The sequence below is a fragment of the Hibiscus syriacus genome, unplaced genomic scaffold (assembly GCF_006381635.1).
Source record: "Hibiscus syriacus cultivar Baekdansim isolate YM2019G1 unplaced genomic scaffold, ASM638163v2 tig00111662_pilon, whole genome shotgun sequence".
NCBI classification, from domain to species: domain Eukaryota; kingdom Viridiplantae; phylum Streptophyta; class Magnoliopsida; order Malvales; family Malvaceae; genus Hibiscus; species Hibiscus syriacus.
Genome location: NW_024063150.1, coordinates 925,092 through 940,899, shown reverse-complemented (window position 1 = coordinate 940,899; position 15,808 = coordinate 925,092). Strand labels below are relative to the sequence as shown.

The following is a 15,808-nucleotide window of genomic DNA, read 5'->3' as shown; positions in this document are numbered from 1 at the left end:
TCGTGTGTAGCTGCTGCTAGCTTCTCCTTCGTTGACATTCATCTTGCTTTGTAGAGCTTGCTCTAGATTTTCTGAATCTTCATTTTGTTTCATTTTCTGCTCATGGGCTTGAAGTGAAACCACAAGCTCATCAATCGAAATTTGAGATAAATATTTTGATTCTTCGATTGCCACAACCACGTAATCGAATTTTTTTGTTAATGACCACAAAAGTTTTTCCATCACTCTAACATCGTCGAGTGATTCACCATTTATTTTCATTTCATTTACAACTGCTTTCACACGACTAATATAATCATCGATGGTTTCTGTATTTTTATTTTTAACATCTCAAACTCAGCTCGAAGAGTTTGTAAGCGTACATTTTTTTCTTTTTCGACCTTGTATAGATTCTTCGCATCAGAAATTTTTTCAAAGGTAGATTTGTCTACTCCTTGAAAAATAAAGAACGCTCTTTTATCTTTTTTCCGAGATTCCTTCAATATCTTCTTTTCTTCATTGGCCAGGGCTGCTTCTGCTGCTGCATTTTTAGGTTCGGTGTAACCATCCTCGATGATATCCCAACAATCTTGGGAGCCTAGTAACGCCTTCATTTGAATGCTACAATTTTCGTAATTCGTCTTTGTCAATCTCGAGATTTGTGGTTGAATCATGTTGGCCATCTTCTCCACCACGTTGAACTCGAACCAAGTTCTGAGGTCACTTGTTGGAAGTGTAGATGAGCTCTCTCTCGGTATTTTATAACTCAGACTTTTATTTATACGAAACAAAATATTTTATAACGACACTACCTCAATATTACAATACTGTAATACTAACTATGACTAGTTTACAAACTCACCAATAGCTTTGCTAAGCGCTCTCTCTTTTTTCTCTCTAACTTTCTCTCACTCGTAGATTTTCTTTTCCTCACTTCTCACTCTTTTCTTCACTTGTATATATTGCATATAACTTCCATACATTACACATATATAGTTGTAATAAACCGACATGAAATTGCTTCTAGATTACGTATTTTGTAATCGGTTGCCAACTCAATTTGCTACTACCGTACACGTTGATAAGTTTCCTTGCCGTGATAAAATTCTATGTCCATTTTCTTTTAATTGCTGCCACGTCTATCTTTGAAAAAACTTTGCATGTGATACTGCCAAATTTGTTGCTGCCGACACTTTGATTTGTTTTCCACATTGCCACGTTGCCTTCCATCTTTAATTTGCTCCACATAATTCCAGAAGAGTTTGACTTCCAACAAGAAAGCATGACACTGAGATTTTGCCCTAGCGGATGTCATTGGCCTGCCAATAGTCCTATCAAAGGATTGTAGCCAACCAGAGGATAAGAATCTCCAGGGGCCTCAATTAGTGGAGAAATTCCTTCGGAAGCTTCAATAGTTCCAATAGACGAGGTTCTGAAACTCCGGAGGAATATCTCTGGATATATAACAATATTAGAATCTATTATTAAGATGCCTGAACTCGGCTCGCTTCATAGCGCTCTAGCATGGCTTGAGAATGACCGAATCAGATTCAAGTTTTTTTTTTTCAAGTCGAACTTGAATAGATTACGAGCACAAGTGTCTCCTTTACACTACTAGTCTAGATGCCCGCAAATTGATTTCCGGGACTAAAGGGTCAGGGAATTTGAAGTTCCCGTAATTTTTATTCTTCCTCGAAATTCCGTATCCTAGTTTTAAATGCTAACTATCCTTTTCATAATAAATACAGTCGTTTTCTTTTTGGTTAAGTTCAGTTTAGGAAAGATCATAACGCTATTAATTTTATAAGCTCAACAAATGAATTAAGAATTATATTGCTGCCATTGTAAGTTGTAAGTTGTAACTACAGATTGGGAAATCAATTTGGGTCGTTCACTTACCATGTAACCTTACAGCCATGCATCTCGCCGCAAAAGTAGAATGCATTAGAGATGAAGCATAGCCTTTCCTGGTGTTCTATAGAACCTGTTTTTGTCTGTTTACCGGCTCTGAGTTACCCTTCGAATTTGCTATATTGCTTGCTTCCTGGAGATAAGTATTATCGTCTTTCTTATTCCGATCTCCTTGACTTTAGGAGAGTTCCATGAGATCGAGGGAGGCACATGCTTGTGTACCTAATAGCAGTTTCTAGTAGGTAGCTGCATTATAGTCTTTAGGAAATTAGAAAAAAGAGACACAAAGTCTGTAATAAACCCTTCAAAAAGGTTGTTTCTGCCTCGCCTCTGTAAGCGTACATAACAAAAAAAAATTCCACAGAAATCACATATCTTTTATTGAAGTACCAAATATGCTTGCATCTGACTTACATTAATATTTTATTATGGGTAGAGGGTCTTCATTGTTGTAATTCTTGAGACTAATGTAAGACACTTTTGTCTGCTACAGATATCATAGATAGTATGGTGGAGAATGGAATGCATTCTAATCTTTGGGCTTGAGGATAAATTCTCCCCCAAGACAATTTTGACTTCATTCTTGCAAGATCCTATTGAAGCATTCAAGAAGGAAAAACGGGAAGCACATAACTCATCCGAGTTGCTGGTATGATCCCTTTTAATCTCTTGTCAGTTGTCACATAAACGATCTTACCTGTTTTCTCATCCTTCAACGTTGTATTTATTGTGTTATGGCCTTTTGCAGAGAAAGGGTAATGAAAAGCTATTAGGTATTCTAAAATCGATAGTCCATTATTTTGAAGATCGTGGTATTGATCCAACGGACCTTCTTGGTTCATACCTTGTCAAAGAGAAGATAGTGAAGTTGGAAGAAGAAATTGCTGCTGAGCTAGATAAGACGATTGCGAAGAAAAACGAGAAGCCGAAGAGAAAACTAGATGGAATGGGATTATCAAGTACGGTTAGGAGCGAAGAAATGAAGCGTTAACGGATTGAAACCAAAGGGTCCCCTTCACCAAAATCTCATGTAAATCAGTTGCATGTGCAACCGGCTGTTATTATGACCGAAGGCAATGGTATAACGAGCCGAGTCGAACTCGAGTATTGCTGAGCTCGACTCAAACTCGAAAAATTTAAAATTAAGCTCGACTCCAAAACTCGTGAGCTAAACATTATCAAGCTCAGCTCGAACTTGAAATATAATATTGAAACTTGACTCGAACTCGAAAAGGCTCAAACTCAAAAAAAATTCAGGAACTCGATTGAAGCTCGAGACTCGGGCTCGATTCAAACTCGAACTCAAACTCGAATTTGAACTAGCAAAAATCTTATATTACATTTAAAAATATATTTTTAAAATTTTATAATTATCAATAATGTATTTTATATTATATTTATACTTTTTTTTTTTGAATCTTTTTAATTTTGAATAGAATTCTACGTCCTTGTGACATAATTTTTTCTGTTCTTGTTGCACTGTCCTCATGATTGTTTGTACATTTTTCGCATACCTCTACGGTCATTTTGATTTTCGCACAAAAACCAATATGACGTATATATTTGATTGGTTAGTCGATGGTCACGTATAGGTTTTAATATTGGTTGTAATTTTCATTAAAAGATTTTAATTTTCTTCTTATCTTTAATTTTAATTTTTATATAAATATATACTGACTCTAATCTCTAATTTTTTTTCTATATTTTAATGCATTGTAATTCTTCTATGGTTAATAAAAATTCAATTGTCATTGTAAAAAAAAGGTGAAATATTTTTTTTTCATTATTTTCCTAAAAAAAGGTTAGGAGATAATGCTGACCTAGACCTGAATATAGTGTTCAGGCCTCTTTTTGAGCAGAACACGAAAAGTCAGAAGTACCCTCAAGGTTTTGTAGTAAATACCAAATTTAACCTTCTTCCGCCAATATCATCTCATAATCATCCATGGAAGTCAGAAAATAATATGATCGAAGGCAGGGGCCGCCGAATCTCAGCCTCACCATTGTTTTCTTTCGTTCCGTTTAATTCTATTTAAAACCCTAATTTGATAAGTTCCACTCTCAGCTCTCAATAGAGAGAGATAGGTAATGGAGCAACACGAAGAGCAAGAACACGAGGTGTATGGGGGGAGATTCCCGATGAGGAAGGAGAGATGGACGCCGGCGTGGATATGTCTGGTGGAACCGAAGATTACCGAGGCAATGACCGTGATCTTCAACGTGATCCTAATTCCAACTCCAAGGTTGTCCTCATCTTTATTCAATCCAAATTGAAAGGATTTGGAGGACGTGAAAAAAGAGATTGTGCGTTTAGTTTACGGAACATAAGATTATTAGTGAGAATAGAATTATCGGTGAGAATAAGATTATTGAGAATATTTTATTTTGTGTTTGATTGGTTTAGCAGGAATATAACATTACAGTGTTTGATTAAAGAAATAAAAGATTATTAGAATATATATATTTTACCAAACTATTCTTATTATATATTTATTTTTTAACAAGTTGAATTTTATTATAATTAATTTATATATTTTTTTAAAAAAGTTTAAATTCATAAAATTTATATAATTTTTTTTAGAAAATTAAAAAGATAAATAGGTTTAATGAAATGGTAAAATTTTATTTTAACCACTGAATTTCATATAAATTTTTAATTATAGATTTTTTTGTAAATCTAAAATAGTTTAAGGATAAATTTATAATTTAACATTTGTAGAATTTTTATTATTCATCGACAGAATAAAGATATTTTTGAAGAAAAAAATTTAAGATCATTTTAGCCCAAAACGTCGGTAATCCAATAATACCGAAGAGAATAGGGTAATTACATTCCCATTAATATACCCCCAAAATACTACTGTTGGTAATAAAAGATTATCGAGGGCTGGGAATGTTGGTCAACCAAACATGGGAATAAGATTTCATTTCCTCGGTAATCTCAGATTACCTTAACCAACCCTCTTACGGTGCGTTTGGTTCACGGAATATAAGATTATCAGTGGGAATATGATTACCGGCGAGAATAAAATTACTGGAATGTTGTATTTTGTGTTTGGTTGGTTTATGTTGAAATTGGAAAATACTAGAATTGGATAATATCTCTCATGTATTAGAATGAATATAATACAACTATATATACAATTTTAATCTAACTAACTAACTGACAATTAGTTATAATTAAAACAGAAAATATCAAACTTAACTTCTAACACTCCCCCTCAAGTTGGTGGGTAGAATATATCTTTTACACCCAAATTAGATACAAGATATTCATGTTGTTGTACACCTAGAGCTTTAGTAAATATATCTGCTAATTGCTCTGAAGAAGACACAAATTCTATCTTGATAAGCCCTTCTTGTATTTTCTCTCTTACAAAGTGACAGTTAATCTCTATATGCTTTGTGCGCTCATGATAAACTGGATTTGTGTAATCTGAAGAGCAGCCTTGTTATCACAATATAGCTTGATCGGATATTTTCTTTCCAACCCAAGCTCATTGGCTAAACCATTTAACCAATTCAATTCTGCTGATGTAACAGCCATGCTTCTATATTCTGCTTCAGTAGATGATCTGGCTATGATATTTTGCTTATTAGATTTCCATGAAATCAGTGAATTTCCAAACTTGATGCAAAAACCATAGACAGACCTTCTTGTGATAGGACACGCAGCCCAATCTGAATCACAGTATGCTTCAAGTTCACTACTGTTGTTCATACCCATCAATATCCCTTGACCTGGATTCTTTTTAATGTACCTCACTATTCTCAAAGCATAAAGCAAATGAGATTCCTTAGGCTGTTGCATAAATTGGCTCAAGTGATGTACAGTAAAGGTTATATCAGGTCTGGTATGTGTGAGTTATATGAGTCTTCCAAAAAGCCTCTGATAAACACTCTTATCAGCTAAAAATTCATCAACTTCTTTATTCCCTATTGTGCATAGCTTATCATATTATGTAGTAGTAAGCCTAATGTTCTGTTCAAGGGGTGTTTTTGCTGGTTTTGAACCACTCACTCCTATTTCCTCAATCAACTCAAGAGCATATTTGCGCTGATTAACTAAAATCCCTTCTTTTGATCTCATAATCAAAAAATACTTCAGTTCACCAAGATCTTTCATTTTAAACTTCTTGTTCAAAAGATTCTTCAAATCATCAATCAAACAATTATCATTGCTAGTGATCAACAAATCATCAACATAAATCAACAAAACTACAATCTTCTTATCCTTTCTCATTGTGAACAAAGAATAATCAAACGTAATTTGTTCATAACCAACCCCTAAAAGAGCCTCAATTAACTTCAAATTCCACTGCCTAGATGCTTGTTTCAAACCATAAAGGGATTTTTGTAGTCTACATACCATATTCTCCCCCTGACTGCAAAAACCAGGAAGAAGTTCCATATACACTTCCTCAGACAAATCTCCTTGCAAAAAAGCATTATACACATCAAGCTGAAACATAGGCCAATCAAATATAGAAGTAATGGCAAGGAAAAAACGAGCAGTGACCAATTTAACCGCTGGTGAGAAGGTATCCACGTAATCTACACCCTCTTTCTGACTATAGCCTTTGGCCACCAATCGGGCCTTAAATCTTTCTATAGTACCAGGAGCATTGTATTTAATCCTATAAACTCATTTGCAACCAATAGGAACTTTTCCATAAGGCAAGGATACAACTGACCAAGTTTTATTTATTTCAAGGGCAAGAATTTCATCTTTCATAGCCTGTACCCATTCTGGATGTTGAATTTCCTCATTATAGGATGTAGGTTCAACCGATTGTGAAATAGAAGAAACAAAAGATTATGTACCAAATGGAAGATGCTTATAGGAAATAAAATCTGAAATGGGATAATTGGAAGTAGAAACAGAATTACAAATAAAATCAGTCAACCATTGAGGTTGTTTAGGAACCCTAGTAGATTTCCTAACCAAGACTGGAGCTACTGGACCTATAGGAGTTTCTAGCTGTTGTGATAATTGCCTAGATTTAGAACTGGAAGGAGAAATAGTAGGAATAAGTTGTTGCCCAAAAGAAAGGTCTAAAAATTCAGAATCAGGAACAAAAGGAGTAGAAGAAAAGAAAGAATCACTCTGAACAGGAAAGTGAAAAGGAAATACCTGTTCATGAAAAATAACATCCCTATTGACAAAAAATTTCTTAGAGGTAAGATCAAACAAGAGATAGCCCTTTTGAGTGTTAGAATATCCCATGAAAACAGAAGGTAAAGCTCTAGGAGCAAACTTATCAGTTTGTTTAGGAACAGTGGCATAACATAAACAACCAAAAACTTTCAGAATAGACATATCAGGAGGTTTGTGATAAAGAATTTCATAAGGTGTTTTTCATTGCAAAACAGAAGAAGGAAGTCTGTTTATAAGGAAACAAGTTGTCAACACACATTCACCCCAGAATTTAATAGGCACTTTTAAATGAAAACGTAAATCCCTAGCCACTTCTAAAAGATGTCTATGTTTTCTTTCGGCAACTCCATTTTGTTGTGGGGTTTGAACACAAGAACTTTGATGTAAAATACCAAGAGAAGAGAAAAAAAGAGAACAATAAGAATTGAAAAATTCTGTACCATTGTCACTTCTAACTATTTTAGTAACAGAAGCAAATTGAGTGGAGGTAAATGAGAGAAACTGTTTGACAAACAAAATAACATCGTTTTTAAACCTTAAGAGATAAACCCAAGTCATTCTAGTGCAATCATCAACAATAGTCAAGAAATACCTATGACCACTATGAGTAGATATCCTATAAGGACCCCATAAATCTATATGAATTAATTTAAAAGGTTTTATTGACCTAGTAGTACTGAGAGGAAATGGTAATCTGGTCTTTTTTGCTAAAGGACACACACTACAAGTATGAATAGACTTTAAATCAAATTTATCAGAAACATAATAGGATAATTTTTTCATAACAGAAGCAGAAGCATGCCCAAATCTAGCATGACAAAGACTAGTTTTATTGAAATCAGAACCAACAGGTCCATGATGAACACAAGAATTAACCCCAGAACCAATCAAAGAATTAGAAGTCAAACCAGTAGCTCCTTTAGTAGACTAAAAATATAAAGGCCATTAAGCCTTCTACCAATCCCCTTGATCATGCCACTGTAAGGATCCTGCAAGATACAAATGTCAGGATGAAATGAAAGAAATATAGGCATGATCTTTGACAAGCCGAGAAACAGAAAGTAAATTGTGAGCAAAATTGGGAACAAACAAAACATTAGACAAAACCAGATCAGATGTTAACCTATGAGATCCTATATGAGACACAAGTTCAGTTTGACCATTAGGAAGATGAACATAACGATGGGCAGAACATAAAATGGGAAATTGCAAACCCTTGAAATCAGACAAAATGTGGTCAGTAGCACCAGTATCAACTATCCAACGAACACAAGCATTATTGGAAGCATGTAAATTACGAGCAGCAGTACCTACAAGATTCACACTGGAATCTATGGTTGAGCTTTTATTCAACAGATGCAATATCTGATTGTATTGCTCAGAAGTAAAGGTCGGAACAACCGAGACAGGAGAGAAAACCGTCAAAGCATTCTCAGTATCTCCATCCACAGTGTTTATGAATTAGCTGTCATGGAAACTGGAGGAGGCTTCTTTCTGTTGAACTTAAAGTCTGGTGGAAAACCAATGAGGTGATAACACCGATCACGGTTGTGTCCCTTGACCTTACAGTATTCACAGGTCCCATTGAAATGCCTACGTTCATTCCCTTTGGAGCTGGTCGTGAACATAACAGAAGCTTCAAGAGATGTAGCAGACAACTGGATTCAGTGTAATTCCTTCTGAGTTATCATGGAACACGCCTGATTGACGGTAGGAAGGGGCTTCATGATAAGGATCTGACTCCGAATTGCATAGTAGGTTTTATTGAGGCCCATCAGAGATTGAAAAAGACGTTGAGCCATGTGCGCTGAATTTTGTTGTGCAGCGTCACAATAGCAAGAAGTGAAGGGGACAAGAGCAGTGTACTCATCCCAAAAGAGCTTGAGACGAGTGAAGTAAACGGATACAGACGAGTCACCTTGAACGAGGGTAGCAATCGATCGATGTAACTAAAAAACTCTAGAACCATCGATCTTATCAAAGCGCTCCTTAAGGTCATTCCAAACAGATTCTACGGTCGAGGCAAAAATGATGCCAGCAGAAAGATCGTGGCTAATAGAATTTATGATCCATGAGAGTACAAGAGCGTTGCAACGCTCCCATTGAGACTGCATCAAATCATCATAATCATCTCGTCAACAACTTCCATTGATAAAGCCAAGCTTGTTCTTGGCCAGAAGAGCGATACGCATGGAACGGCTCCAGAGACTATAGTTTTCAACGCCAGTGAGTTGAAGGGACACCAATTGAACACCAGGTGTATCAAAAGGATGCAAGAAGAGTGGGTGATTTGGATCGACTTGATCGACATAAACCTTAAGAAAAAATAATTTGGGGAAAGAAACGAGAGGATAATGCTGTTGGAATGGAAATGAGGTTGCTGCTGAAGGGAGACGGGCCAGAATGTTTTAGTGAGGAATGGGCCAAGCAGAGAACCCTGGAAGGAACAACCTGGAAACTGATACCATGTTGAAATTGGAAAATACTAGAATTAGATAATACCTCTCATGTATTAGAATGAATATAATTAAAGTATATATACATTTTTAATCTAACTAACTGACAATTAGTTACAATTAAAACAGAAAATAACAAACTTAACTTCTAACAGTTTAGTAGGAATGTAAAATTACAATGTTTGGTTAAAGGAATAAAAGATTATTAGAATGTATATTTTACCAAATTGTCCTTATTATATATTTATTTTTTAAACAAGTTGAATTCTACTATAATATTACTATAATTAATTTATATTTTTTTAAAAAAATTAAATTCATAAAATTTATATAATTTTTTTTTACAAAATTGAAAAGATAAATATGTTTAATGAAAGGGTAAAATTTTATTTTAACCCATGAACTTCATATAAAATTTTAATTATAGATTTTTTTGTAAATCTAAAATAGTTTAAGGATAAATTTGTAATTTAACATTCGTAGAATTTTTATTATTCAACGACAGAAAAATGATATTTTTGAAGAAAAATATTTAAGGATATTTTAGTCCAAAACGCCGGTAATCCAATAATACCTAAAGAAAGAAGGTAATCACATTTTCGTTAGTATACCTCCAAAATACTACTGTTGGTAATAAAAGATTATCGGAGGTTGAGAATATTGGCCAACCAAACAGGAGAATGAAATTTCATTCCCCTGTAATCTCAGATTACCTGAACCAAAAAGGTGATTGAGGGTGAGGTTGGAGCTTTACGTGAAATGCAAGCTAAAGTCAGGAAGGATATGGGCACCATCCAAGGTTTTTTTTTAATTATTTGTATTTGATCGGAGTTTTTGTTTGGCTATTTTTTTTATTTGGACAATTTTGATTTCAATTTGGATTTAATTATTTTAAATTAAGAAAGAAACTTTTTTGGAAAAGAAATTGAATTTAGGATCCGTTTGTTTCACGTAAAACGTTTTTCGGAAAATGTTTTCTTCATTTTCTAGTGTATGGTTGGAGGAAAACTGGTTGGTTAACGTAAAATATTTTCTTGGTCAACAGAATTTCCTTTATGTTTTCTGGAAAATGACTTACGGTATGATTTTCTATAAGTCATTTTCCGAACTTTTCACTTCAAATAATAAATACTCAAAATAATTTTATTTTATGAATTTAATATTAATAAAATATTTTAATATCATTTTAAACAAAATATTAATTACTAAAATATTTAAAATATATTTATTAATATTTCTAATAATATAATATTATATTTTTAATATTATAATAAAATAATCAATTATATTATAATAATATAAGATATAATATTTTTATTTTAATAATATATAATAAATTATTAATAATTAATAATATTATTTATATATTTAATATTAATATAATAATATAATAATATTTTAATAAAGATATATAAAATATACTAATTAATATTTTTAAAATATAATATAACACTATTACTTTAATAAATAATTAATATAATTTATACTATTTTTATTTCAATAAATTATATCAATATTAATATTTTTATTAATAAATAAAAATAATATTTTAATAATAAATAAATTATTTTAATATTTTAAAAATAATAATATTATGTTTTATGATAAATAATATTATTATTTATTGTATTTAATATTTATAATAAATAATTTTAAAAAAAATCATCAACTAGTGGGAAAAAATTTAAAAAACATTTTCCAAACATAGTAAAATGTTTTCTAGAAAATATTTTTCAGAAAATATAATTCATTTTACAAAAAAATATTTTTCATAAAAAGTTTTCAGTAAAACAAACTTACCCTTACTTTATTATCGATTTGAATATTCATTTACCAATTATGGAATATTTTTTGTGAATCATATTTCTGGGAAGCTGATTTGGTTTTACTTTCTCTTCCTGGATGGATATGAAGATTCAACAAGTACTTCTGCAACCCAAGCCGAAAAGGAGGAAGCTGATTCCCGCTCGATTTATGTTGGGTAATGTGAGGTTTATCAACCCTTTCCAATGCCCTTTATTAACGTTCTTTATATGTTTATTTGGCTAGATTGATGCTTACATTGTGTATAGTCGAGTTTATATCTAGATGATACTAAGAGTTCTACCAATTTGTGCCTTTCAACCTAAATCTGATATGCTTGTGCATATTGAGTGGCTTGAAAATGCCTTTTTATGCTATACTTCTTTGACTCTTCATTTGTTTTGAAATACTTGTGTCTGAGTGGCCTACTCATGGACATGGTTTTAAAAAACGGTCCGCGACCGCGATATAGCGGTTTCGTCGCCTTCCGAGTTACCCACGACGGCCGCAATAGCGCCCGCGACGGCCGTAATCACGGTAAATCCAAAATAACCGAAAACGCGATCGCGACTGCGATTTGAAACCCTGCTCATGGATATGGGGATATGGCTTCTAAGGATCCTCCAAATACATGGAAAACCTAGAAGAAAAAAACTAATCATACCCATGTCAAACACATATCCTTATCTAATAGTCGCATGCGAGTCTCAATCACATTGTTGTTATGAGCATCCTCATGGACAATAAATGACATATTTTAAACAAGCTTAACCCATAAGAACTTATCAATTATTATGTGGAAATACACTCTTTATTATGTATATGATAAGAAGAGTTTTACCAGTTTGATCCTTGCAACCTAATTCTGATTTATGCTTGTGCATATTGAGTGGCTTGAAAATACCTTTTTATGCTATACTTTTTCGACTCTTCATTTTTTGTGAAGTACCTGTATCTAATAAGCTGCCGACACGTGAATATATGACCTCCAAGGGTCCTCCAAATACATGAAAACCTAGAAGAATCTAATCATACTCATGTCAGACACACATCCTTATATGATAGTTCTATGCTAGTCTTAATTATATAGTTGTTACGTGCATCTTCATTGTTGAGTGAATGATGTAAGCTCACGTGAATGAAGAGTGTGGTTGTGTAATGCCATGCATGTCATACATGGGAGCAGGATTGTAGCTGATGGATATAGCTTGCATGCCTGTCAAGTCTGTTAGGAAACTATTCTAGAAGTTGTTAGTTTGTTCAAGTTTGTTATGAATTTACTATAAGTAATTAGCTTAGGTGATGTATAAATCAAGCTTAATGAAAATACTTCTGATATTCTGTTTGATTCAAGCTTTGTTTTCTGCAATACTCAACATGGTATCATTCGCCAAACGGTCCTGACTTTGTTTTTTATTCCGCTGTATGGAGTTGTGGCGAACGAAAATGCAAAGGAGAAGATCTCGAAGATCGCCAATGGCATCTCCTGCGCCAGAGGAAACCCAGTCTCCTCCTCATGGCCAGGACAAGTTTGTCCAGGTCGAAGGCAGTTTCGCTTGTGCCCTTGATCTGGTTAAACATATTAGAGCTAAATATAGTGACTACTTTGGCATAACGTTTTCGGTTATCCAGAGGCTCATCCCTATGCTATAAGAGTTAACGGTGTAGCAACACCAAAAGCTCATCAGAACGATCTTGTTTACTTGAAGAGAAAGGTTGATGCATGAGCTGATCTGATTGTTACTCAACTGTTTTATGATGAGATTACTGTTGCCTTAGAGCCTATCAAGGATAACGATGAAGCTATCAAAGCCTATGGGATTCACCTTGGAATAGAAATGTGCGGAAAAATTTTAGCTAATGGGGTTAAGACGTTACACCTTTACACGTTAAACATGGAGCAGGATCACATTTTGAAAGCTAATGGTATGGTCAAATGTTAAGAGTTTTTTGAGTAGTTTGTTTACATTTAGAGTTTGCCGGGAGTTTAATTTCTTGTTGTCATTGGAAACAAATTTGTAATAAGTATGATAATATAGTCCTTTAAAAAAAATGTCAAGGAATCTTGTATAAGAGGATGAAGAAGGAAGAAATGAAGGTGAATAAGAAGAACGAAAGAATGCATCGTACTTCCGATTCAAGTCGAACGGAAGGAAGCATCGGCACTTCCGATTCAAGTCGAACGGAGGGAAGCATCGGCACTTCCGATTCAAGTTGAACGGAGGGAAGCATCGACACTTCCGATTCAAGTCGAACGGAAGGAAACATCAGCACTTCCGATTCAAGTTGAACAGAAGGATGTATCGCACTTTCGATTCGAGTGTTCATCTTTTCATCAAGAAGGTTGAGAAAGTAGGGAGAATGTTGAGTGAATGATGTAAGCTCACGTGAATGAAGAGTGTGCTTGTGTAATGCCATGCATGTCATACATGGGAGCAGGATTGTAGCTGATGGATATAGCTTGCATACCTGTCAAGTCTGTTAGGAAACTATTCTAGAAGTTGTTGGTTTGTTAAAGTTTGTTATAAATTTACTATAAGTAATTAGCTTAGGTGATGTATAATTCAAGTTTAATGAAAATACTTCTGATATTCTGTTTGATTCAAGCTTTGTTTTCTGCAATACTCAATATTCATGGACAATAAATGACATGTTGGTTGTTATTTAAGCTTGACCCATAAGAAATTATGAGGAAACACTCTTTGTTATGTTGTTTCATTTTGTCCGGTTTCTTTAGGTAACTTCTAGATTGTTGAGGTGTACAATTAAAATGGTCTCGATGTAATGTAGTGGAACTCAATGTGGGCCAATCCTTTGTTTCCTTTTATATCTTTGTAAAAACAGGTAGACTACACATGTACACCCGAGGAAGTTCAAAAGCATTTCCAATCCTGCGGAACGGCCAACAGAGTGACAATTTTGACAGACAAGTTTGGTCAACCTAAAAGATTTGCCTACGTTGAATTTGTTGAAACTGATGCTGCTCAAAATGCCCTGCTTTTAAATGAATCGGAATTGCATGGTCGTCAATTGAAGGTTTATATACTTGTTTTGTTTGTGGATTATTACTTCATTAATGTGATCCGCATGATGATAAAAAGCGTGTTTGGCTTACTCACAGGTCTCTACAAAACGAACAAATGTTCCTGGAATGAAACAGTACCGAGGAAGGCAAGCCAACCCATACTTCCTCTCCCGAAGGCCTTTTATGCAGGGTCCTGTTTTCTATCCTCCATATAGCTATAGGTAAGCATGAAAACATGTTTTCGTTCTTTGGTTGTTGCATTAGTAAAAACGATAACATGACATTTGGTTTCTCTGGCTTTCTTTGGGGCCGGCATTGGATTTTCTGTAATGCTATCTGTTTCATCCGCTTTAGATGCATGGAAGTGAAAGGATTTGGTTTTTCTGCAATGCTATCTGTTTCATTCGGCTTCCCTAATATGATCTCTGCTATGCCTACAGGGTTTAAGCCTTTTTTTTCTATCTGCATTAGCTGCATGGTGTCAACTACTTTATAATCTTTTATCTGATTTTATTATCTGTTGAGACTTTAACGAATCGAACGTGATTTTTTTCCCTCTTGATAAGCTCGTTATCAAATGATTTTCAGGAGGGTTCCAAGGTTCAGGAGGCCAACAAGATACAAGCCATATTAGGATGGATCTCGCGTTGTCAAAAGTAGCAGATTCTGGGAAGGCCATTACTAATGGTTTATGATGATTGTGTCGTCGCTATGTAACACGAACGTAGAAAGTCCAACTGCAATTAGCTTGCTGAAGGCCGTCAGGCTTTTTACCCCCATCAAAATTGTGAGCTTGCTGGAGTATGACAGGATTACTTCTTAAGGTTAGGGTTTATAACCTTAAACCCTTTAAAAAACCCTAAAATTAGAAATAGTTTTAATTTGGAAAGTTTGTCCTGTAGGACGCGCTTTCCATGTGTCCTGCCACCTCAGCGCAAGTCGATCCCCACGGGACACGCCTCCTTGCCACGTACACAAGGCGCATTTGTCCAAACGAGTTTTCTTGCCTCGTAATCCGAAAGTGTTATGTTTGGTATATATTTAAATAAGACTGTTATTTTGGTGTATTATAATTAAGAGTAAATTACGTGTTTAGTATTTAAATTATAAGTTTTGATCCGTTTTAGTACTTAAACTTTAAAAAAAAATCAAAATTATTTTTAAAGTTTAGTTTTTATTTCATTTTAGTATCATTGTTCAAAATTTAACGTTAAGTTTTAAATTTTTTTGAAAGTTTAGATTCTAAAATATATCAAAATTGATAGTTTAGGTAATAAATGTGTTAAGTTTTTAGCAATTGGTACTAAAATGAAACAAAAATTAAACAATAGGTATGATTTTGAAAAAATTAAAAGTTCAAGTATTAAAACAGACTAAAATTTATAGTTTAAGTACTAAATGTATAGTTTGTCCTGTAATTAAATGGGTGATATTCGAATAAAAAACCTTGTCTCGTTAGGATAGGATTTTGAAGTC

At 33.9% G+C, this 15,808-nt stretch overlaps 1 protein-coding gene and 1 pseudogene across 1 annotated transcript; both read left to right on the top strand.

Moving 5' to 3' along the window:
* The first annotated feature begins 1,828 nt into the window (after window positions 1-1,828).
* Window positions 1,829-3,148, top strand: LOC120167112 (protein FRIGIDA-like). Its single transcript, XM_039176220.1, has 2 exons — window positions 1,829-2,539; window positions 2,639-3,148. Exons 1-2 carry the CDS (start codon window positions 2,408-2,410, stop codon window positions 2,879-2,881), a joined length of 375 nt encoding a protein of 124 aa, XP_039032151.1. The 5' UTR covers window positions 1,829-2,407; the 3' UTR covers window positions 2,882-3,148.
* A 732-nt stretch (window positions 3,149-3,880) lies between these two features.
* On the top strand, window positions 3,881-15,098 carry LOC120167072 (annotated as a pseudogene).
* Window positions 15,099-15,808: the final 710 nt, after the last annotated feature.